Source organism: Zonotrichia leucophrys, chromosome 3, assembly GCF_028769735.1.
Source record: "Zonotrichia leucophrys gambelii isolate GWCS_2022_RI chromosome 3, RI_Zleu_2.0, whole genome shotgun sequence".
In the NCBI taxonomy this organism is placed as follows: Eukaryota; Metazoa; Chordata; class Aves; order Passeriformes; family Passerellidae; genus Zonotrichia; species Zonotrichia leucophrys.
In genome coordinates, this window is record NC_088172.1 from 37,163,621 (window position 1) to 37,187,698 (window position 24,078).

The 24,078-nt window shown below is 41.0% G+C and overlaps 1 protein-coding gene across 3 annotated transcripts in view; it reads right to left on the minus strand.

Annotated features, from left to right (window-relative positions):
• Positions 1–10,707: 10,707 nt before the first annotated feature.
• The window catches only part of PDSS2 (decaprenyl diphosphate synthase subunit 2), a 128,412-nt gene continuing 115,041 nt past the window's right edge, over positions 10,708–24,078 (minus strand). For 2 of the 3 annotated variants that reach the window (XM_064707832.1, XM_064707830.1), the window contains 2 exons: positions 22,759–22,794; positions 10,708–13,863 (listed from right to left, as the gene is read on the minus strand). In XM_064707832.1, coding sequence (XP_064563902.1) covers positions 13,705–13,863; positions 22,759–22,794 — 195 coding nt within the window. In that variant the 3' untranslated portion in view covers positions 10,708–13,704. Of the gene's footprint in view, positions 13,864–20,043; positions 20,134–22,758; positions 22,795–24,078 lie in introns of those variants that run through there. The other variant, XM_064707831.1, reaches the window with a different exon arrangement.

The window sequence follows — 24,078 nt, forward strand, 5'->3', positions numbered from 1 at the left end:
ACGGGGCTGTGACACCCGCACGCCGCCTCTGCCCGGCCCGGCAGGCTCCGGCCCCCGGCGCTGCCCCGAGCTGGCAGCGCCCGTGGGAGCGCTGCCCGCCCGCCTTTATGTGACCTTAACGCGGGCTTCTGTGCATAGCGCCAAGTAGGAAACGCCGGTGTTTGGTGCCGCGTTAGGCTTAAGCCTGTACTTTTTAAAAAAAGTTATTGAAATAAGTTGGTTTAATTCAGATCCCCGCTTTTTCCCACGCTGGTTAAACACAAGACCGCTTCCATGCTCCGCGTTTGCGGGGCAGCTGGCAGCAGTGATTTATAAAACAGACATCGCATTCTTTTTTAATTAAGTATCCTTGTAGATTTTATCTTCCCTGAAATTGACAGGAGCACATAAGACGTTACATTAGTCTGCCAAATCATACGTGCCCTTTCGACTAACAGCTTGTAGAAAACCAAACCGTTTCCCAAAGATTAAAAAATAATTCAAAAAAAAAAAAAGTGGGAGAGTGAAGTCTGGTTTTGTAACCTATGGCCAGTTCTAGCAGTTATGTTTTTTGGCTATATATAACACACCTTTGGAACTTGGCAGTTTTTTGGGAAATGTTTTGCTTACACAATGAACTCAGCCAGTGCTGCCGTTCCTAATAAATAGATTAATTTTGCTGTTAATAAAAGTATACAGCCAAGTGCTCTAATTATATTGTAGTTGCTTTATGTTTTCTTTTTTTCTCCAGAATAAAAGAAGTTCAGTCTAAAGATGTTTATAAAAGGTGTTTATTATAAAATAAGTAGGTGAGGGCTGATGCTGCCATGAAGCATGATGGATTCTGTGCAGCATGGAGGATTTATCTGATAGAAGTTACAAGGCAAATACACACCGCGCAAGCGGCAAGTAAATGTGAAGATAGAACTCGTGAGCTCTGAGCAGTGCTGTGAATGTAACTGATAAACATTTCGTTTGTTTTTTCAAACTTTTTTTTTAAATTCAGAAGCAATACAAAGACATGTAAGTCAACTGAGAAATAACTGGACAAAAATCTCGGATAAATCTGCCCCATAAATAGCTCAGCACTTTCCTAGTCACATGCTGTTTCCTCTGAAATGAACAATACAAAGAGTGCCTCTTAAAATAAAAAATCCTCACCATTTCAGATTTTTGGCGCTTTCTTTAGATGCAGTTCTCTAAAATTTTGTTCTTCCACTTATGTCGCTCTTCTAAATTTAGCATTTGGGACTTTTGGTATGTTTACAGTGTCATATCCATGAATAATCCTAACAGATAATAGTTTGTTGATTTTGACTTTGACTGCTCCTTTTATTATTGCTGTTGATAGACAGCTGTTAAAAGGAGCCCTTAAAAGCGGGAACTACCAGCATTGTAACTCCTCTGATGAATCACTCCAACGAAGGATACATTTATTAGCAAGCGTTCTGCAGTTAGCGCATCATTCTCTCTTTGGAGATAAAGAGCACTTCCCGCGAACTTTTCTGAGCCTGTTAGCGCTATGAACACCGACGTTTACGGCGTGATTTGTCCCCTCCTTTATCGTAAGGATAATTGAGGCTTTTCTTAAAGGGTACCGTGTTTTAACACCCGGCCCAGCTGCTAAGTAGTGCTAGATCTCAGTTGGATTTTACTAGAATGCTTTACTTAGTGGGGCTAGGGAAAGGCAACAATAAGGCAAGAGCAAGCCAGTGGAATCCCAAACTCAATTTCAGAGCCCTTGAGAAAATACCTTGCCAGTTTGAACTTCACCTCATTTCTGCTCTATAGTGCTGGCCTGAGGCGTTGTAGCTACTAGGGACTCAAGCCCAGGAGGAGACCTGAAGGGCCTCAGCTAAGCATAAAGTAGCACGAGCATATTGTTGCAATAACAGTATTCAATGGAAAGGGAGCGAGCCAAGTTGACTCCAGGCAATGCAGGTAGCAAGCTCAGATTGGCTTCCCAGCCAGACAAGTCCCATTTATTTTCACCATTTGAACTTGTGCTATACACGTCATTTATTCAAATGTTCATCTTTTCCCCACTTTGTGCCTTTGGCTCAAAAGCCACTCTGTGACACTGCGGCAATCTGAAAAATTCCAGGTCACCAGGGAGGGGAGTAGTGGTGCTCTAGCGAGAGAACTCTTCAGTAAAAAATCACCACTGCTCTTGAGCCATTACTGACTTGAACAAACTGCAGGAGATTTCAGTCACCAGCACCGATGTGCTCAGAACCCCAGGGAAGCTGAAAGCACAGTTTGCACTTGTATGGACTTCTCTAAGGGTGGGCTGTGGCAGGTCCCTAGACGTTTACTTGCAGAAACTCTAAGGTGCCGGCCCTCCCCGGAGAACGCCTTCTCTGAGTTAGTTCCCAGGATCCAGTCGGCCAGAGATTCCTCTGGGCAGGGGTGAGGAACCACGGTGCCTGGCAGGGAGGTGGCAGAGCTGGCACTGCTTGCCCCTGAGCTGGGACTCGGAACAGCTCAGTGTGCTGGTGCTTGGTACGACGGCAAGGAGCAGAAGAATGAACCTAAATTTAGAAGCCTTTTTGCTTCCTGTGCTGCAAACATTTGGGATAAGCAAGAATCCAACTTGAAACCTTCAGCAAGGCTTCCTTCTTGGAAATCTTTGCAATAGCCTACAGCACTCAGTAGGCAGAGATGTGGCATGAGATGTCAAAACCACTTTCAAGCAGGAACTAATTTTGGCAGTTTCATTCTGTAAAAAGTATTGCTATGGCACTAGTACATCGTCTATCACTTCACCACATCTTGAAACCAGGCCACTGTGCAGCCAGACACAAGAGTTATGGAGCCCGGAAGGAAAGGAGATGAGAAACACTGGGGTGTAGAGCCAGCTCCTTGAAACTTACATACATTTTATGTTAAGACTCTAATCAGCAAACAAGCCCCTTGTGCAAAAAGACAAGGCCACACGGGTAGCCAGAGCCCTTGCTGCTGCCCTTGGGCTGGCTTTCAGTGGTTCCTGTTGCTGGCAACACCGTGTGCGCAGCAGGCAGGGGAGCTGCCCGCTCCCGCAGGGCAGCCCAGAGCCACGCGGTTGTTTTCTGCAACAGTGCAATTTCTTCAGCCGAAAGTGGTTCCAGCCTTTGCTGGAAGGGTGCTTGTCCCTGGGGACAGCCAAATGGATGGAGTCTCATATTTCCTGCGGGTTCCTCCGGGCTGGCTCGGGCTCAGCTGGGCAGGATGGGACGGGCAGGATTGCCCTCTAGAGGGACGGCACGGGGGACGCGGGCGTCCAGCGGACTCGAACTCCAGCGATGTCAGGAGCCAGGCACTGACTCACCCAAATCGGGCAGATACTAAAATTAGGCAGCTTGGAATTCACCTTAAATTATTTAGGCATGTATTTGATATAAATAAACTTCAAAGAGACTGAATATATTAGAGGAGGAGGAGGGAAAAAAAAAAAAAAAAGAACGCAGCTTCCAAAAAATTTTCTGCATTGAATTAAAAGGGTCTGACAGGCACCATTAAAAAATCGGTCCAATTAACTCATCTGATTTGCAGTAAAATGTGTTCTGCAATTCAAAATTTATAAAGCTAATATATTTAATGGCAAATAAAGCAACTTGATTACAAACTTTGCATACCTTCATGCTCTTCACAGCAAGTCTGACTGAAAGGACATGTATGGACACATTGCACAGGAATATTTGGAACCTCTGTTGGCCACAGGCAACAATACTGAACAAGTAACATGCTGCGGGCAATACCCATACATTGCTGTAACCCAGGCAGAGATGAACAGTGGCAGACATCTGAACTTTATTTATATTTTTAAACTTCCTGTGGCTGCAAGCAGAGTTGGAGGGTTCTGCCAGCACAATACTATACTAGTTGGGAAACATTAGTTTAGAGTGCCAGTTAATGTAATTGCTTTTTTTTCTCAAGAAACATAATTTTTACCGTACACTCTGGGGTTTTATTTTAATTTTATAACAACACTGCTTCTTGTTCTTAGATACAATGATAGATGCCACTGGAAACTTCAAAATTTGCTACTTAGCTAGACTGAGAGATGGGCAAGATGTGTAATTGTGTTGCTTGCTGAATCAAGGATATCAAAATAGAGAATACATATAAATGGCATCTTTGGATTTTAAAAACAAGACGGTTCATCTCCAAGTTCATGTGGGTTGGAAATCTTAAGAGTTTAGCTCACAGAGAAGAAGTTTCAAAAAAATGAACACTCATAAGAAAATCCTTTTCTAGCCTGAAGCAGCACCAGAGTGTACTGGCAAGACAAGAGATATGTAACACTTGAGCACCAAATGAAGAAGAATTTTATATAAAAGCTTAAAATAAAAACCAGATCGAAGCCGAAGTGGAAGAGTAGAACAGAAATGTAAAGGAGCTTCAAGAATAGAGTAACTCAACCCAGTGAGCAACCTAAATTCTCCTTCTGTGCTGCAGCAGTTTACTTAGACATCAGTTGCATCCATAACTGTTTAAAAACTGACAAATCTGAGCAACTTCACTCTTGGAAGCATAAGCCTCTTTTAATCTCTTGGCAATGAAATCACATTCTCTTTACTCTCTGTTAGTTCAGCCAAGAACTGCGCCATTGTGCGCTATTTCACAGCTTTGCATTTAAAAAGAAGCAATGCTCACTTAATGCACAGTCATCCTATCATTGACACCATAACTAACTCTGAACGATCAAACATTTATCCCATAAAGGTCTGTTTGCTAAGTTCTGTTTTACATCCAGAAGAGGTAAATACAGCCTGGAAGGTCCTTTCTCCCAAAGACATCCACATATCCCCATCAAGTGCAAACAGCACATTCTTCTTTGTGTGCTTAATACTCAGTTCCATATCTTGCCCACTATATGGAGAAAGAATATTTTGGAACAATTGCATAGTCTCATACCTCACTTAGATATGTAAGTTCAAGTGCTTGCAACAATATTAGAAAGAAAAGAATTGTGAAGCAATGTAGAAAACTAGGTTTCTTTGAGAACTCAGCTGGAAGATTTAGCTGCTACTACTACTACTACTGCTATTAGTATTACTATTACTATTATTATTATTGTTATATGTGTAAACAACTTTTTTTTTCTTGAATCAAAGAAGCACTATTCAGATAGTAGGAATCCTCTTTGTTTCAGGTCCCAAAACTGAAACAGTCTTTCTAAGTTTTTTGAGGTCCAGCTGCTTCTGTCATGGCCAACATATTATACAGTCCTTTTCACAAAATAAAAGTCACTGTCTTAGAAGCAGCTAGGGATTCTCCCTTCTCTACTACTACCCTCACTACTGTTGGGAAGCTACTCCTGAACCTTGCTCTTTGGGTGGATTGGAATCTTCCCTTCTGAACTTGCATTAACGTGGATCTCTGGCTCATGGCTACTTGATGCCCTTTCTAGTATGACCTAGTCATACCCTACAGCAGTGCATTTGAGAACAACCATGAATTTAAAAGGTGAATGAGTTTTATCCAACAGGAATTTTCCTTTGATATTGGTGAAAATTCAATCTGGACTGATTTTTGATAAAAACTGTAGGTGGAGGGACCTGGGTTTACAATAAGAAAAAAACCACCTGCTTGGTGGTTATTACTACAACCGAATGTGATTGAAAGCAATTACTTTTCATAAAAGTTGATGTAAGAAATACTTCTACTCATTAGTAAGGTGACTGCTTTTAGCAGCAGCAGTCATCTTCAAGAAATACTAGATATTTAAACCCTGTTTATATTTCTGCAAAGATATCTTAGCATACTCCATCTAAAAGCCATGTATATTGCTTGTGGTCTTACATAATGTGAGCAGAGGTAGGGACATTCACAGTTTTTATACTTTGGATATAAATAAAATTGTTTGATTAAAAATAAATCTTACCAATACAGACATTTTTTCTGTAATGTTCTCCCGCTAAACCCATTTTTATGAAAATAATGATGCAAGCAACTAAGTGTAATTGTAGAAAATTATTGCTAGCGATTTGCATATGAAATACACACCTTTTACAGCCTCTACTAGCATTGTTCAACGAGCTTATAAATAGTACAGCTGAAATGCTGCAAACAGAAAACAGTTTTCGATGGGCACATGCTATGAATGAAGAAATGTTCAGACACAATGTGCAACTTGGAGAGCTTTCATCAAAACTAGCCAAGAGGGAAAAATGCCTCATTTCCTAACCACACTGTGTTTTGGATGAGCTGGTCACATAGAAAAAGCATCATGCTCCTCTGCAGAGAGTAAAGCTTTTTAAAATAAGGGTTAATATTTTTTATGGGGGGGAAAAAAATAACCTAATCTATTAGTACTTGCTGAGATTTTTCTAATGGCTTCTGCATAACATTTAATTCCTATAATTTGGTATTTAATAACTGCTAAGATCTGAACCTTGCAATTGAGGCCAGTCATTTGCTGTAGTCATTGACGGCACAGAAAAGTCTAGTTTTAAGATATTCTTTTTGTTTCAAACAAAATACTTCTGTGTGCAATTTTAAAATAAAAATGATGAGCATTGTTCTAATAATAAAGCAGAGTATTTTGAATCTTTGATATTTGGGGCAAAGGGTGAAGGGGCGAAGAAAAAGTAGAATAGGGTAAAGAAGGAAATGTCAAATATTTTTTTATAATGTTGCTGCAAAATTGCAGTTCTCCTACACAATATATCAAAATATGCCTCAAATGGAATTTAAAGTAGAAATTTCTTAACAACCAGATAAATCTGAGAACTACTGTTTCTGTTATCAGTGGGACACCTGCCTGTCACTATTAGCCAAGAGGAATGTTCTTGTATGACGTGATCCCCCTTTTCTCCTGCAGACAGACTTGCAATTTCACCATACGAAGTCGGTAAAACACTGCTTTCCAGTTTAGTAGGTGATCCGTCATGTTGCTCTTTCTATTTTGGAGAAAAAGATTGCCTTTCCTCAAGAGAGGCACACTGACTGAAGCATTTTGCAAACAGGCATGAATTTAAGTCAACTTCATGCGCTGCAGAGAAGGAATCTCCTACACAGGGGGGAGCCCGAGCATTCTCCGGCTGCTGTCGGGGGCTGGGAACACGGCAGCAACGCCGGGAGCTGCGGGCAGAGTCACGCACGAAGGGCTGGACAAAGGTGGCTGCAGGAGGCTTTGGTGTATCGATGCCAATGTGTTTGTCATCCTCTTCTCCCCTTCTCAACTCAGGGCAAGCTCTGTACTTTATCTTTTTTTTTATTTTTAAGGAATTTGCTGTAAAAATTTTAGCTTAATGGCCACTTTCTCTTAGTTTTAGAAAACCAGGCTTAGCCTAAAAGAGAAACACGTGAATGCTAATTATGTAAATAATTAATGCATTTTAGGGATTGGTTTCCGAAAGGTGGAACAAAAAAGGATAATTTAATTCAAAGACCGTCAGAACAGATGACTTTCAGAACTGGAAATATTTTTTCCTTTGAACTGCTTTGAGAGACTGAAAAGCTTTAGCTCTTTATTTTTGGTAAGACACTGTGCAGGTAAAAGACTTTGAAGACTACAAAGAATAAAAAAAGTTTGATGCCTCACTCTTCTGTGAGATTGAAGTAGCTGACGAGAGTAGTGACAGCCAGTGCTCTGACCCAGAAGCCACTTCCTTGACAAATCTGCAGCATGGCACAATTGCCTGAGTTAGCCTTTTGTGCTGATGAAAATTCAAATACTGCTCGGAAGAACAAGCCACGGGGAGATCTCACCAGCAGGTGCACCCCTGAGAACACTGGGCTGGCATCCTTAGCACTGCTTGGGGCAAGAAGCACTCCCCAGCAGCTCCAGAGAATGCCTCCTTAATGTTTCCATTAAGCCAAAAAGAGCTTTTCAATCTTTTAGCAACTTGTCAAGTTCAACACTAAGTCAAATATGGGCCACATGTGCATTCTTTCTTGCCAATAAGGCAAGGCACATAGAGGGCTACATTAAGAGAAGCACAGCCAGCTGATCAGGTGTGCCAGGCCATCAAATCCATGCACTCAAACACACCTGGTAATCCCTTTCCTTCCCTGGCCAGAGGCAGGACCCCTCAATTCCTGGATGGTGTATTCATTACCTGATCCTTTTTCTGCTAACCAGAAGATCCACACTGGGGTCAAAGGCAGTATCAGTTCTTCTCCACTGTCTGGGTAGATGCTCAATAGCAACCAGAGTTCTAATTCTCCTGTATGGAGCCTTTTTGGCCACCAAATCCCTCACAATTCACATAGCCCAGCTTGCACATTTGAGGCATCCCACTGCCCCATGCTCTCTCAAGGTAATGCATACAGAACCACAGGGTGGCACACCAATGTGCACATGGCACCCTCTCCCCGGGCAGAAAGCAGCTCCCTTGTCAGCCTCCATGGTGGCTGGTGGGGAGGAGGAGAACACACATGGTCTTTGAATGGCTGGAACTGTTGGGAGTCTCCCCCCAGCTGAGGCACAGGTCTGCAGGGGTGGGTGGGAGAGAGATTGTCTTTGAATTGCAGGAGCAGACTGGCCAATCTGCCCACAGCTGGGGCCTTGGTGTCTGGCCAAGTCACAAGCCCCAGGTGCTGGCATATGATGACTGTGCTCCATACAAACTTCACTGCATGCACCACAGGCACTGGATTTCATTTGGGTCTTCAGATGCCTGGCTGCTATCCAGGCTGCTGCAGATCACCTCCACCACTGCTAACTCCCTCAGAGACTGGATACTCTCAGTGGTTGTCCACTCTTGCCTTAATAGTTTACAAGACCTTCTTCAAGGGGATACTTCTTCATACTCAACACAAACTGCCTCCAGAGGGTGCTGATTTTTGCTCCTTTTCCAATCCTTTTGTTGATCCCCCACTCCCTTGTGAGGCATCCCAGCTGCTGGGCTGCCTTGCTCTCTAATTCCTGACTGTTGGCTCCAGTACCACAGCACTGCAGCAGCCAGCTGATAATTAGCTCACCAGGCTGATGGCTATAATATTTGTGTGTGTGTGTGTTATAGCTTACTCAGGGATAAGGAGTCGATGATTTCTGCCTTGTTCATGATTTCTGTCTCTTTCCCCTCCTGTTCTTGTGACTGTTCTGCTCCACAACAGGCTGCCTCTCCAAATCCTCCTATTGCACCCTCTTGGGAAAAGCTTTCCCCTGACTGAGGGAATTTACTTCTGCCTCTATTGTTTCTTTGTGACAACAGGGGTAACTGACAGAGTTGAGAGGTGGGTGTCTGGCTTAGCCATAGTGCTTTCTGTGTGTCTTCAGGCACAGAGACCATCTCTGCCCTCCAAGGGTGCTGAACAGTTCTTGGCAGGGTTAGGCCAGGCCCAGCAGTGTGAGAAGTTGTGTCCCTTTAGCACAGCCAGGGCATCCTTTTCTCAAGTGTACTGTCACTTCTTCAGGATCCTGCACTTGTTTGGCAGTCAGGTTCCACATGATCAGAGGTAAAACCTGTTCTAGATCCTTTGCGACCCATGACCACACAACCTCAGGGCACATCCCTGTGTGATATTCCTAAATACTCAGTTAATCCTAGGAAAAGCTGGATACAGATTCGTGAGACACACTGATGTGAACATTCCAATTACCCAGGAGTGTTCAAATTATGGGGGAGTAACTGCAACAAGGTGGAAAGCAACCCTGCAGGAGGCAAAGAGAAAGGTGCTGTTGTTTCCTCCACAAACTGTGTCTCAGAGGAAAGGAGAGAAAAGGTGTAATTGTTAATTATCTCCACGAGATGGTTCCCAAAGTACTGGGACAGCAGCAACACACAGCCCAAATATCAGATTAGGCTCAGGGCCAGTGCTTTCATCATAGTTCTCCAAGGGAAAACACAACCAAGAGCTACACAGCACAGCAAACTGCAAAAGACAAACCCAGCTTTCAACAAGCTCTCAAATTGTCATGTTTACTCTTGAGCAAGACAGGGAGTGGGTAAGGGAACAAATAAACCTGCATCAAGAGTGAGTAAGTCAACATCACGACCAGCAATAGCTAAACAGGCATAAAAGGTTCCCTCTAGCACACTCTGGTAAAACATCTTATTATCTTGAGCCCTAAGTGTCCATCCTGGGTACCAAAAAGAATTGTGTTGGACAGCAGCTAGGCTGCTCAATCAGTGCCCCCCACCATGGGATGTACTGTGGGTTTTTAGCTCTGTACAGACAAAGGATGGATACAGTCCCTCATGGAGGGATTTTCTGGGCTGAGATGAAGCACATCTGAGGTTAGACATGCCCAACCAAGTTCAGTGTGGTACATCTGGTACATCCCACCGTCTGTGCCCAGCACAGAGGAACAGGGAGCAGCATTCCTCTCTGTCCAGCTGAGGCAGTGTGAGGCCAGAGGCAGGCAAACAAGGGCTTTTTGTATTTGCATGACTTGCTGCTTTACTAAAAGTAAATGCAAAATCACTCAAAGAGTGTTTACAAGCAGGTGAGGGAGATCTGAAGAGTACAAAGACAGTCTACTAAAAGTGCTTTATGATTAAAGCCTATTTCCCCCTGGTCTTTGCTGGTGCTTCAGCTCAGTGAACATGAGTGGGGGCAAGGAGACTCTCAGACCAGAAGAGAAAGAACTTTTTACTGAACTGCTTCTGTTCCTGGAACAATTTAAGGCTGCAATCCTAAAGGTCAAAAATATTGTGAGAAACTGGAATTGATGCCACCAAAAAAAAATACTTTTTACTAGATTCTTCTAAAAATCCCTAACCATTAAGGGATAGAGAAGTGTCCCCACACTCTATCCCAGAGAAAAGAAACAGTGAGAAAATCTGTTGGTTGAGTAAAAGTTTAATAGATAAAAGGGGAAAAAATGAAAACCAAACCATGAAAAACAAGCAAGGAAAAAGCAATCACTACCAGTCAGTTGACAGTCCCCAAACAACAGACCCCTGCAACATCCCCCCTCCCCAACCCCAGTTTTTATTACTGAGCGTGATCTTGTACAGCACAGACTGTCTCTGAGGTCAGCTGCCCCAGCTGTGCCCCCTCCTGCCCCCTGCCCACAGCCAGCCCCTCACTGGGTGTTGGAGCGAGGAGCAGAGAAAGCCTTGGTAGTGTGCAAGCACTGCTGAGCACAGCAGGTCAGCAACACTGCTTTAGTTACAAATCCAAAGCATGGGACTGCATAGGATACTATCAAGAAAATTAACCCCATCACAAGTGGGATGCAGTAGATCAGGATAACTTTTTTTATTTTAATTTGGTTTAAAAAGCAGCTGGGACCTCGTCCTGTATTTTGTGCATCTGTGGAATGGTGCAGCAATTCCATAGTGGTGATAGGTTCAGAGGAGCAGCCACCAGGAATGTCTGGTTGAGTAGCTGGGTGACTGAAGTAAATGGTGTGAATGCCTTCCTCAGACCACAGGCCTCCCTCTCCCTGACCTGCTTTAGAGGTAGGTGGGGACAAGGAACCAAGGAGACAAAAATAAGACCATGACCAGACCAGAACAGCCCTAAGGTTACACATTGCTCAGAAACTGTATGAGGTGTGAGGAGAACATTAGTACACAGCAATGACTAATTCACCCAGAGTCTGACAGATAGGTACAATATTTTGCTTGTAGTTTACCTAGAGGAAACAAGACAACAAAAATTTCTGAAGAATTACAGGCAAATACCTTAAATATAAGATTACTTGATAATATTGATAAGGGATAATTCACATTGTTTATTTGGTATTTTTTAAAATTAAGGTTGAATAATTCAAAAGCAATCAGAACATTCTGGTGATAAAGATACAAAAAAAGTAATTAATTTTTGATGCTTCCCCTTTATTTGTAACAAGTACAAATAAAAACTTGTACTTGCATGAAAAAAATAAACGAGATGTACATAGTTTTGCAGTATGGTTGGTGTTTCTTTTGCATAGCTGAGGTGAAGTGACTCAGAATATCTCCAGCAACCCAAGCTTTTTGCAGCCCTAAATCATTATGAACCAATTAACACAGATGTAAAACAAAGAAAAGATGATGAATGGCTCTTACTTCATGTAATGTGCAAAAACAAGAGCCAAAGAAAGCTGAAATGTGACTCTGGTTGAACTTAGGTAGTTCTTTCAAGCACATTTTTTAATTAGAACTTTAGGGAACTTAATGGGTAAGCGCCTGGAATAAACCACACTTCTCAGTGGTTCTCTTCTGTCTTCAGCCCTCCCTCCTGCTGCAGTAAAAACAGTAACTCGGGGAGAAGTTCCAGAATCTTGGGAAGAGAGAAAATGCCAGGGCAGGAAAGAGAGAAAGTGCAAGAAAGAAGGGGTCTGGTGTTGAAGCCATTCTCCAGAACAAAGTGAGTCCTGAGTTCTGGATGGTGCTCCTAAACAAAGATTGGGACTCAAGGTTGCTTATTATAAATAAAATATCATGGTATAATGTGGGCAGAATGTACATGGAATATTATGTACATTACACAGGATGTATTTCAGTGTATTTTTAGAGGACAGAGTTTTTATTTATATTTTGCATTTGGTGGAATGCAACACTGATCTATGACAAACAAGCTGTGCAACGGGGAGGGAGAGCAGGGGGAAAAGGAGGGAGGAGAGAATTTAACAGAAATAACTCCACTTAGTGTTTGACTGAGGGATGTAATGAAATCTGTTTGCTGTGCTAGCTGTCTCCAGATTGGGCTGTAATTACACCACAGAAGGAAGAAAGGTAGCTGAGTCTCAATCTAGATCATTTATGTAAACTCAGCCTTCTTGTCAACGGCATTCTCAGATTGCACGAGTGCAAACCACAAAAATCATCTCCTATGAACAAAACAGAGACGGTCTCAAATTGCAGGCTTCTGATACACCTTATAAGCCGTCTGTAATTGGACTTGAAACTCCAACACACTGAGGTTCAAAACTTCTCCAGTATTTTCTGCATTTTATTCAGGGCAGTGACTACTCACAGAGGAGCATTCCTGCTTCCTTTTTGCCAAAGGCTGATGTCTAGCCTTACAAATTAACATTTATCTGGCTTAAATTAACACAAGTGTCACAAACATAGGAAATTCTTTTGTGTAAGACTCTGTTGAAACAAACTGCTGGATCTGAGGGAGGGATATTCCCTCCCCCAGAAGAGTTGGAAAAACCTCATTCTTTGACCCAGAGCAACATTTTACATAGGCACAGTATAAACTCCAGGCACTCAGTTCCCTTAACAGAGCCAAATTAATATTTGATTAAATATTTTAAAGCTCCTACTTACCATGCTTGACACATTTTCTCAGCAAGTTTCTCAAATACAGAACTCATTAGGCACAGGGTAATTTTACATTTGAATACATAAAAAGAGTGTGAGGAGATGTAACTGCGTGCAGACAGAGAGGGATTTTCCCCCATTAATCCCCCAAACTGCCCTTCCCCTTGGGTAAGGGTATGTTAATTCCCGGCTTCGGCAGCTCACTCTCTCTGGGCAGGTTTGAGCGGGTTTCTCGTGACACCTGGATCTTCACGCCCTTCCATCCATCCATCCCTCCCTCTGGCAGGAAAACCACCGGCCTCCGCCCTGGCGCCGTCCCCGCTGGTGCCCAATCAATACCGCCTTATTTCCTGTCCATTTGCTGAGGTCACGGAAACGGGACTCATTAATTATTTCTACCGGTGCAGCCTCAAGTGCGCTTCTGGCACGGCAAGCGAAAACCGTCTGTGACCTTTTTTCTTTCCTCTGCCGAATTTTGCCGGTGGCGGCGGCAGCGAGGGCGCGTTCCCCGGCCGGGACGGGATGAGGCGATCGGAGGCGTGAGGCGGCACCGGTGTCCCCGCCGGGTCGCTTCCACCTGCGGGGCAGCAGGTCAGGGAAACCTGGTCACGGCGCAGACGATGTTGGCCAAGGCGTCCCTGGCCTCCGAGGGAGGGAATCGCTCCAGGGCTGCCAGCGCTCTGTTTCCGTGGCAGCGGCAGAGGTCGATGGCAGAAGTCACACCTTTGCCAGCCTTGATCGCTTCCTGCAGCTGTTGGAAAACACAGGCACATCGGTGTGGGGGGGGGGGTTTCGGCCGTGCACAATTACCTCTGCGAGCACAGGGCTTCTACCGCCTCTTCCCGAGGTAAAGGCAAAGCCAAAGCCATCACACAGAGCCCTTAAATCCTCTCAGCTGCTCTGTTTAGCTCCCTACCGCAGCGAAACTGTGTGTAATGTGTAATGTAAACTACACCACCCGTAACTTCAGCACATGAAAGATGCTGGCTCTCCAAAGGGCACGCTTAAACTAAAAGAAATAAAATTAAACTTTTAAATATCTGAACATTTGATACCTCAGCCAGTGCTTGAGAGCTTTTGTTCAGAACTGGCAAACCAGCCATTTGCTCACACTCCTGTTTTCTGCAGTGAAAATCTGCATTTTGTGAACACCCATTCCATCCCCTGCTTTCAGAAACCAGCATAGGACGACACAGGTGGAATGACTGTATTTTGTAATAGGGGTTTCTATTTATAGATCATGTGATTACATTGCTCATAGTGGACAAAAGCAAATTTTGTCAGTAAAATGTGGTAAACTATCATACTGTACTCATGCGAAGTCCATCTTATCAATAAGGCCAGGGAATTTGACAAAGGCTTGGCGATACACCATAGGAGAAAGAAAATACTTTCACGGAATAACTGACATCTCATAGCAAGTTGCTGGAAAGATCTGGCACCTAAAATCTTGGGTAAATGATGGGTTAAATTTCCTCTGAAATAATACAGACAAAATTGACAAAATAAAGCATGTTATTTTACCCATACCTGAACTTAGCAGAACTCTAAACAGCTTTTATTAAAGGCTTTTTTTATTTTTAATTAGTATTTTCTTTTTGAACAGCATCAGGAGACTGTCATGAAACACTATTACATTTTCTACTCTAAAATACAGGTGTTCCCAGACCAACTCCAGCCTGATGCCTCATCCAAGAGCCTGGGAACAAAGGCGAGGTGGATCTTTGGGATTTGATTTTTCCAAAAGCATTACAGCATTTCATGATCTTTAACATGCCCTACACAGCTTTCACAACTGTCTAACATCATTGCACCAGCTTTTTTTAAAAAAAGACTTTTCTTGGATACAGGTACCTACAGTAACAAACTATACAGGGTTTCCTAAGTCATGTTTTTCATCAATGTTTTCACAGCTCAGTGCCCAAATTATTTTAAAAAATACATGACTATGACCTTACCTATCCAGTTTAAATAATATACATATATATATATATATATATATACATATATACCTATCTTAAAAAAAATCCTAGATATGACCAAATTGTAAGTCACCCATTTTCTATACATACTTGCATTCATACAGAATGATTGATGCTTCTTATCTGAAAGTGGATTCATTATCTGTATTTAAAGATGAAATTAGCTGAAAGCATATTACAGCACTTGAGTGTTCAAGTCCCAGTTCATAAAAATTTTATTCTCCTCTTCAGTTGGAATCTTCCTGCACTGTGTGCTGGAAAGGAACTTGCCCCGAGGCATAAATGCATCACACAGCTAATTCAACATGTCTTCTAATGAGTGGGAATCAGCCATATTTCCAGGGCTCTGCAGCAAAGGTGAGGATAGGTGAGATGAGGTGCTCTAGCAGCGTGCAAAGGTGTCCCTTCCTCTTCTCTGAGGCACAACCTTGTGGGAACCCCACACATCTTGAAGCAAACTCTGCTGATTTGCTAAAGCTTATTACAAAGGATTAGCATAACTTCTAGTACTCATGGAAGTATACACTGAGATGTAAACAGGAAAGAAAATAGCTCCTAGAAAGTGTTCAAATTGGTGAAAAGCCAGAGAAGCTTAGCTTAGGCATATATATGCTCACATATATGTACCATGACTGAGTTGAAAGAGCAGAGCCTGGAAAGGGGGAGAATCCTAACACAAGGACACAATCCCTTTACACGCCTGTCTTGTGCAAGCCCTCAGACACATGCACTGCTTTGAAGCCAATACAATCACAAAGCTCGTGTCAAACTATAGGCAGAGGAATCACTACACAAAAATCAGAATAATCCGCTGTTGAGTGTTTCCCAGCAAAGTTCAAGGAACCTCAAAATGGAAAATACCTGCTTACATGGACAGCTTTTCAGTTAGAGATCCTCCCTCATAACCATTCATAGGCCTCAAAACGTACCTGGTTTGTATTCCCTTTGCAGAAGCAGCTGGTCAGCTCAAAGAGGCATAGATAGAGGCAAAGCAGTCTGAACTAACCAGACTACACACTAGGTCTATCTCAGCAGGGGTTGTAAAAGGGAAAAAAGAAGTACAAATATGGCTTTTTGTAGTGGGAAAGTTCTAAAAGAAATACAGGAACTAACTCTGACAAACCAGGCTTCAGCAGCTCTGCTGTATGCAAAAGTCCCCTAATTTAAGATTTTAGTTGTACTCTTGGTTATATTACAGTTATGTTTTCAGACTGTCTCTCAGATTTTGAGCTTCAATAATTTTATGTCATGAACTTTACAAACTAAGGACACAAGAAAAAAAATTAATGTATCCAGTATAGATGCATTATTTTTAAATCTGGATAGGAGCAGCTGATTTTTACAGCAAATGAACAGAAAAGCAGAATTTACTGCTTTGATTTTTTACTTTATAAACTTTATTTAAGCTGCCTCATTGATTTCTTCTAAATATAAGAATCTGCTCTTTTAGTCTCCACTTATATGGCATATTTAATTTTGTGCGTATTTCCACTTGTAGGAACAATTTAATTCACACAACCTTCTTCAAAATGATATTCAGTAATTAAAACTGAATACAAGTCAAAACACAGATTGCTTAGCTACACTTTTCTCCATTTGAACTGCTAGATATGCTGGAATACTGCATTTTTGCTTTTAAGCTTTTGTTCAGACCATTGGCATTAAAGCCTTACTTCATTCCAGAAGTGCCAAGACTCTGAAAAAATCACCAACTGGGTTTTGGTTATTTAAATTCAGCTTAAAGAATAGTCTTGCAATAGCACAGCCAAGCTGAGGCTCAGATGAGATGTGATCTCCTCCACCATGTATCTGCACTGTTCTGCAATCTGTGCCCTTGCAGATACTCAGAACTTAACTGAGCAAACCCACACTGGCTCTGCTTTGAGCGAGAGGCTGGACCAGACATCCCCCAGAGATCCCTTCCAGCTTCCAGTACTGTATGATTCTGTGAAGAGACTTCAAAGTACCATGTTTCTCAGTCTGTTTGTTTTAAAAGGGCAAAGAGAGGGCTTCTCATCCACACCACAAAAGTGAAGGATTTGCCTTTCAGACCAAGTGCTCTGGATTGCTGCTGGACAGAACAGCTGGTCTGAGGGCAGCAAGAGGTCAGAGAGGAAAGCTAGGAACTGCTGGATTTTGGAGACTGAAGAACTAAAGGAGTCAAAAACTAAGCAGGTGTTCAAGTACAAAGTCAACTAATTTCAAATCTTCTCTGCTGAGACATTTCTGCTTCAAGAGCCAAAGGAAAGAAGATTCCTTTCACACAGTGCTATCTGTAGGGAGCAACAAATCGGGAGCAGGATGGGGAGGGGTGGGAAGACTCACTGAATACGTGGTGAATATTTTGGCTCTAATAGACTTTATATGCAAAGGGAGAAAGACAGCACTGAAATTCCTGATTTTTTTTTCTTAGTCCAACCTAGGATTCATTATTTCCGATTATTAATTATTTCCGATTAATTATTTCAGTGGCAAAATCTCAAAAGTAACTTCAGATATTTTTGTTGTTGTTTTAAAAGGATGATCCTAAACCAGATAATTTGTTATCTACTGAAATCTTTGAATATCACACATTCTCTCTGATCCTGAAGCAAGCTAAAACATTTTACATTTCTGAAGCACACAGTACTTGCTGAAAAAAAAAGAAACACCAAAACCTAAATTGATCTGTGGCTGAGTGACAGAATAATGCTCAAAATGCCTGCAGTGTTCTGCACTGGCTTTCCTAAATTTGTTTTCCCTTTTGTGGGAGCAGCACGCTTAATAAGCACTGGTGTTTTAGACCGCTGAAATGTTAACCTTAAAAAAGTATCAACATATTTCATAGGTAGTAGATCAATTTTGTCAAATTTTTTCTTTGTTTTCTAAAGAAGTACTTTGGAATGTTTCAGCATCCATTCTTGCAGCTGGACATAGGGTTGAGCTCTTCCTTCTCAAAAATACACTGCACAATCATTTATTTGCATCACTTCATAGCATAGACATAAATTTATTTTTAAAAAAATCTTTTGTTTGCTATATGCAGCATGATATGCCAGCTGAAACCGGGGCAGTATTTATCAAATATTTCCTGAGAAACTTTTCTGTACAAAAGGTAAAGAAATGCATCTTCAAAGGGCCCAAATGCTCTGCAAAAGCCCCCATTAATAAAGTAGAATTTCTTTTCTTTATTCATCTGACAAATAGAAAAAAATTCTTTTTACTTCAAACTGAAAACCACACTACATATAGGATGAGACCAAATGTGGGGAGGGTCAACCCCAACAGGAGAGGAAAGAAGGCCTGTTTACAGGGAACATTGCTGCTACACACGCTCTTAAAATACTCTGTCAAAAAAATTACAAGCCATCCCGAGACACTGATTGATTGTACACATTCTTTATTATTTTGGAAGGGACACCAAAGCCTTTCTATGTCTTTCACAATGAACTTAACAAGACCCACCAGTTTTTAAATCTAAACAATGGTGGTTGTGAAGACTCTTCACCCAAAAGCATAATTTTCTTAAATTCCCCTAATATAAACAGTGTTTGTTAATTGTCATCTTAGCACACACAAGCAATCAACTTAATATTTATGTTAAAACAAATTATTTGCTTTAATGAAACAAAAGTTATGCTGGATTTATACCCCAAAGAAGTGGGAAAATACCCACTGATTACAAAGATGCAACTGATTGTTGGTACTGGATGTGCACCTTGATAATTCAGATATTAATTCCAAAAAATAAGAAAATTGCTTTATCTGAATCACATTGGATGCTTTTGAAATACTACTAACACATCTGAAAAGCCCCATTGACTGACTATACTGTGTTTTTTATTATATGTAACAAAAGGAGCTAATGGCAGTGTTTGCTCCAAAACAAACACGACAAATCTTCATGCAAAACCAAGAGGGTCATAAGCATCTACACACAGCAACGCTCTGTTTTTAACCCTTTGCTGCATGTCAGGAGCAAGAGGGTGAGCAGCCTGTGGCCTACAGTCCCACGATGACTGCCTGGCATGCTAACAAAGCCATGGGATGACTGTGCCTTACCCCATGGGGCAGCAGACCCGCAGCCTGCACCTCTGGCTGGCACCTCTGGCTGGCACCTCTGGCTGGCACTGTGTCATTGTTATTTATTAGCAGCATGGCAGCAGGCTACCACTGAGAAACCTCCTTGTAGCCAAATGTGACCTTTCCCATTTTTCTTCTCTTTCCCACCATCTGGGAAGTCAAGACTTCAGTGCCATGCAGTGTATGAACAGCTGGATCTGCCCCATCCTGACTCACGCCTTCCAGCACGGTACAAACTCAGCTCCTGGTGTTGATGTAATATTTCATACACAAACCAAGAAAGTATGTCATAGCATGCCATGCCAGACTATGCCATACTTTCCAAGCCAGTATGGATGAAAGGCCTCTATAACAGACAGCAGAGCAAATGGACAGGGATACAAAAAAAAAAAAAAAGTTTTGCTACATCCTCTCTCACTTGACTTAATTTAGCTTTTCTGAATATTGCATTTAGAAAAGTGACAAATCATTGCATAGCACAGTAATTGGCTGCAAAATACAAGATTTATTTCTTTATTTAGTATTATAATTTTTCTAGAGCCTTGGCCAGAAAACAAGAATTACTCCTAGCTTACTCATTTCTGCTACTAGTTGGGCCTTTGTTACACTCCTTTAACAAGTCTGTATGATGCCAAGCATTAAGGCCTCAGCTTTAGCAGAGAGATTTTAATCAGTATTATCAAGTGGTAACAATTACATTGAGAATCTCAGTTGTTGTTTGAGAATTACACAGCTTATCTTGCACACAAGGTATGCGTAACATAGATAAAAGCTTTTTGATTTTAAGAAGTCTGAGATTTTTGCCACATACAAATGAGGGGGACGGGAAAGTTGCTGTTTCTTTCAATTACATGAATTTGTCCCTTACTTTCTCTTTTGTTATCTGAGAAACACCACAAAAAAAAAAAACAGCTGAAACAATTTTTTCACCTCTTTCAGAGACTTTCAAACACCACAACGATGGATCAATAATTTGCCTGGATGCAGTGTGATAGCATAGGAAAAAACAGAGTGAGAATCAAACCCTCAGATACTAATGTGAGAAAACATATATTCAGAACACAGACAATATAAAAAATCTTTCTAATAAAAAGATTCAACAAACCTGGGATGAAAAATCCCTAAAAACTTTGCAAAATATAGTGACTTTATTGACCTGGTAGTCTCAGACTTAATCAAATTAATAGAAAGCTTTTCACATTTGTGTCAGAGACCTCACCAAACTTGCTAGTATGATGCAGGTATTTTTTGTCAGTGAAAAAAATCAGGGGTTCCATTTTAATATAACATGCATCAAAAGAACAATTCAGAATTCTTAAGCAGTCTCAAACTTGAAATAAAACCTTCACTTTTTAAGAAGGCATGTTAAATGTATGGATCTCAATTTCTCAAATTTACTTTCATTATTTTAATTGAAAGTGCAGCAAGCAAGGTAAAACTTTCTTAAGTAGGCTAACAACTTTTGTATACGCATATTTATGAGTTTAACTAAAGGAATAATATTTTTATCTCAATTGAGTGGCACACTGAAGTTCATAATAAAAACTAAGAGAAGAAAAATAATCAAAATTTTCAAAAGTTCTACAGCTAGTTTTGGTGATCTTTGCTTTTACAAAACTAAAGAGGAGATATTTTGAAGGCTCAAAGAGACACAAGCTCCGAGATTTGATCACAAATATTAAAGTAACTGTATCAACTGAATAGAAAGATAAGAAGGGACTGTGATGCTGAGAAAAAAAGACTGAGAAATGTGCAAAGCACTGCCTGTGGTGATGGAAGAAGAAAGACAACCCAGCAAAAAGCAAAAAACTAAATACTGGTTTGTACAGCACATCATGCCCTCTAACTGGCTGGGTGCATATGCTGATCAAGTCGTTCTGCTGGAGACAGCTGCAGGTTCCTGAGTTCATTTAGCATAGATATTACTAATGACCACTTTTACTTTAAACCAACTAACACAGAAAAGAGGGACATGATAGCCTAGGCTTTTGCAACTGACCTCTTAAAAAAAAAACAAACTAGAAGTTGTTTGAACTCACAAAAATCATGCACAATTTTTCATATCCATTCACTTTATAATATCTGTGCTTGTGCAAGAGATAATTACCTAAAGCCACCAAAAATAATGTGCTTTCCTGCAGAAGTCAATTGCTCAAAATACAAAACTTGAAGGGCCTTCTCTCTTTCTTTACCTTTTATTCAAGTGTCCAAGTAGCTGAAGCATAATATAAGTTTTTTAACTTCATGTGAAGGATACAAGATCTGAAATAATTTCAGTCAAAATGTAGAATAGTCTGACAAATGTTTGATTTAGTAAAGCAAATTTAGATGTTTTTCTTTCCCCTTTGCCTTTTTTTCCCAAAGTATGGAAATTACACTGTGTGGATTTATGGAAATTACAAGTGTGGATCACAATTATAACAATTAAAAGGAGAAAACTTGTTCTGGACTTGCAAAAGTAACCTAGGTTAAATATTCACAGGAGTGGTCCCCAAGACATCTGAAGAATAAGTCTGGTGCCCTCAGTGGTGATTTAGAAGAAAGAAAACTGCTATAAATGTGACTGGTGTAGAGAGCAACCTAAAAGCATAATGATTTTAAACGGCAAAGTAAGTTGAGATCCCTCTGCTATTCTAAAAGGAAGGAAGGGCAGAGAGGCTTTTAAATAATCCAAATAGCAATTTTTGTTAATACAGAATAATTACAATGATCTGATCCATACTTGTGTGTTAGCCTTCCATATAAGCAGCAATCAGTCAGAGCTGTAACACTCTTCAGGCCCTACTTCAAGAAGCAATTCTCAATCATGCACATGGCTCAGTAATTTATATATTATTTCTCCACTGATGCTGGAGATAACTGACTGGACTTCATGATCTGGTTAAGACTCGGAACAAGTCAGGCTCATGCTCAGTGAGCTTGGGACACTGCCATCTCTCTCCATCACACATGTGCTGTGCTGCCGTATTTAACCAGGGGAACCTTTCAGCCATCTCCTGCAGCCCTTTGAGAGTTTCAAGGTGTCCCAGCTACTTCCAGTAAAGCTCCTTAGTTCAGGTCTCCTTTTATTATAGACAAGTAGCAAATACAGTGCTGTGAAGTTAGAAGTTGTAATGGGGACTGGAAGAAACCAAATTATTGCATTTGTGTATTTTTTAATAGATGGCGCGGAACTAAGGAGAGATTAAAAAAAATGTACCCTACCAATAGAGAGTGATCACTGATAGGATCTAACCTGCAAACGACTCCAGGAAAAAAAACCACAAAAGCCATCAGAAGGCTGGTTTGAAAATTGAGTTTGGGGAGCAAATGGGAGAAATGACAGTAAAAATAATTATTCAATAACTACATTATTAAATTACTATTATTAGATATACTATTAAATTACTATTATTAAATAGCTACATTGTATAGTTACAGTGCAGCTGTCTATTAATGGCTTTTTAAAATCAAGAAATTGCAGGAGCCATTCTCCCTCCCTTCATATACACACATACAACTTACAACCTAGCTTTAATAAGGAAGTTTCTCTCAGCTGTCATGAATATTCTCAAAAATACTTTTTAAATATTAAAAATGAGATATAAATGTGATTTACCAACCTTCTTATAGTCCACAATGTTTCCTTTTCCTTGTGCCTTAAAAAGAAAGAGATTTTTTATCAGACACTACATACTACAAACCAGAGTTGCAAGAATAAAGAATGCAATTAAATGAGCTACTACTTTGAACATTACTTACTTTCTTTAGGAATCTGATACAGAAAACCCTAAAATACAACCAAATGTGTTACCAGCTTACACAACATGGCTCTGTTTCAGATGAGAGCTGCAGATACTCAGTGTAATTTTTAGGCTTTTTTTATTATGACTTGTAGTTAAACATTTGGTGAATCCAAAATGTTTTGGTCTTAAGAAATCTTGCTGTTTGCATTAATTAATCTCTCCCATGAGATTCTGTAATAAACTCTACTTCCTATCAGCAATAACAGGATTTACTTTCTTTAAAGAGAACTCTCTGTATACCTACACTGTCTTGCATGAGGCAATAGTCTAGAGCCCCCAAAAGGGCTGTTGGACCCTGTCAGAGCTGTGACCAGGCTGGAAGTGCTTTTGATTTACGTATCAGCATCACCTTTTGAGCAAGTGAGATAAATAAATCAACCTGTAACTCCTAATATATTCAGAAAGAAATACAAACAATTTTTAAATTTCTTCTTGCCCAGATGCAAGCAAATATGCTGTCCAACTTTCTGATTTCTGTCACAGAATGATGTAGAAGATGTCTTTCTCATTCGTGCTCTGACAGAACCAGATCATTAGCACTTAACCAACCTGAAAACCCTTCCCTGAGACCTGATCTGGATGTGCCATTGTCACTTCATCTAACTCCAGCTCTTCTCTTTCCAGATTATTGAGAGAAAAAAAAAAATCTGTTTCTTTCTCTCCAGCTTCCTCAAGGGAAGACCTCAAACCTCAATTCTTCTGCAATGTGTCTCCTGAAAAGATGTAGATTAGGACCAGTACCTCTCCATGTCCTCTGTGGGGACTTCAGAGATCAGCCCAAAGGAGCAGACCAGCTGGGACAATGAGAAGAGCTGAGACCTGCACTGAAGAGGAACACTGTGTGGCAAGCATAGCTTCAAAGAGACGCTGCCAAGCTGGCCCACACTTTAAAAAATGAATTAATCTTTGTAAAGGAGGAAATATAACATAGAGAAAAGAACTGATGAGAGACTAAACAAACTGAACATGAAGGAGAACAGTAGATAACAGAACTGATTCCTCTGAAGGATAAAGGGGACTGATCCACAAAACCCCTTTGCTTCTCTCTTTAATCTTAGGAGCCAGCTTTTCTAGAATGCATGTTAAGAAGACAGCCTGATAGCATTTGGGAGTAGCAAAACCACTGCCAATTACTGC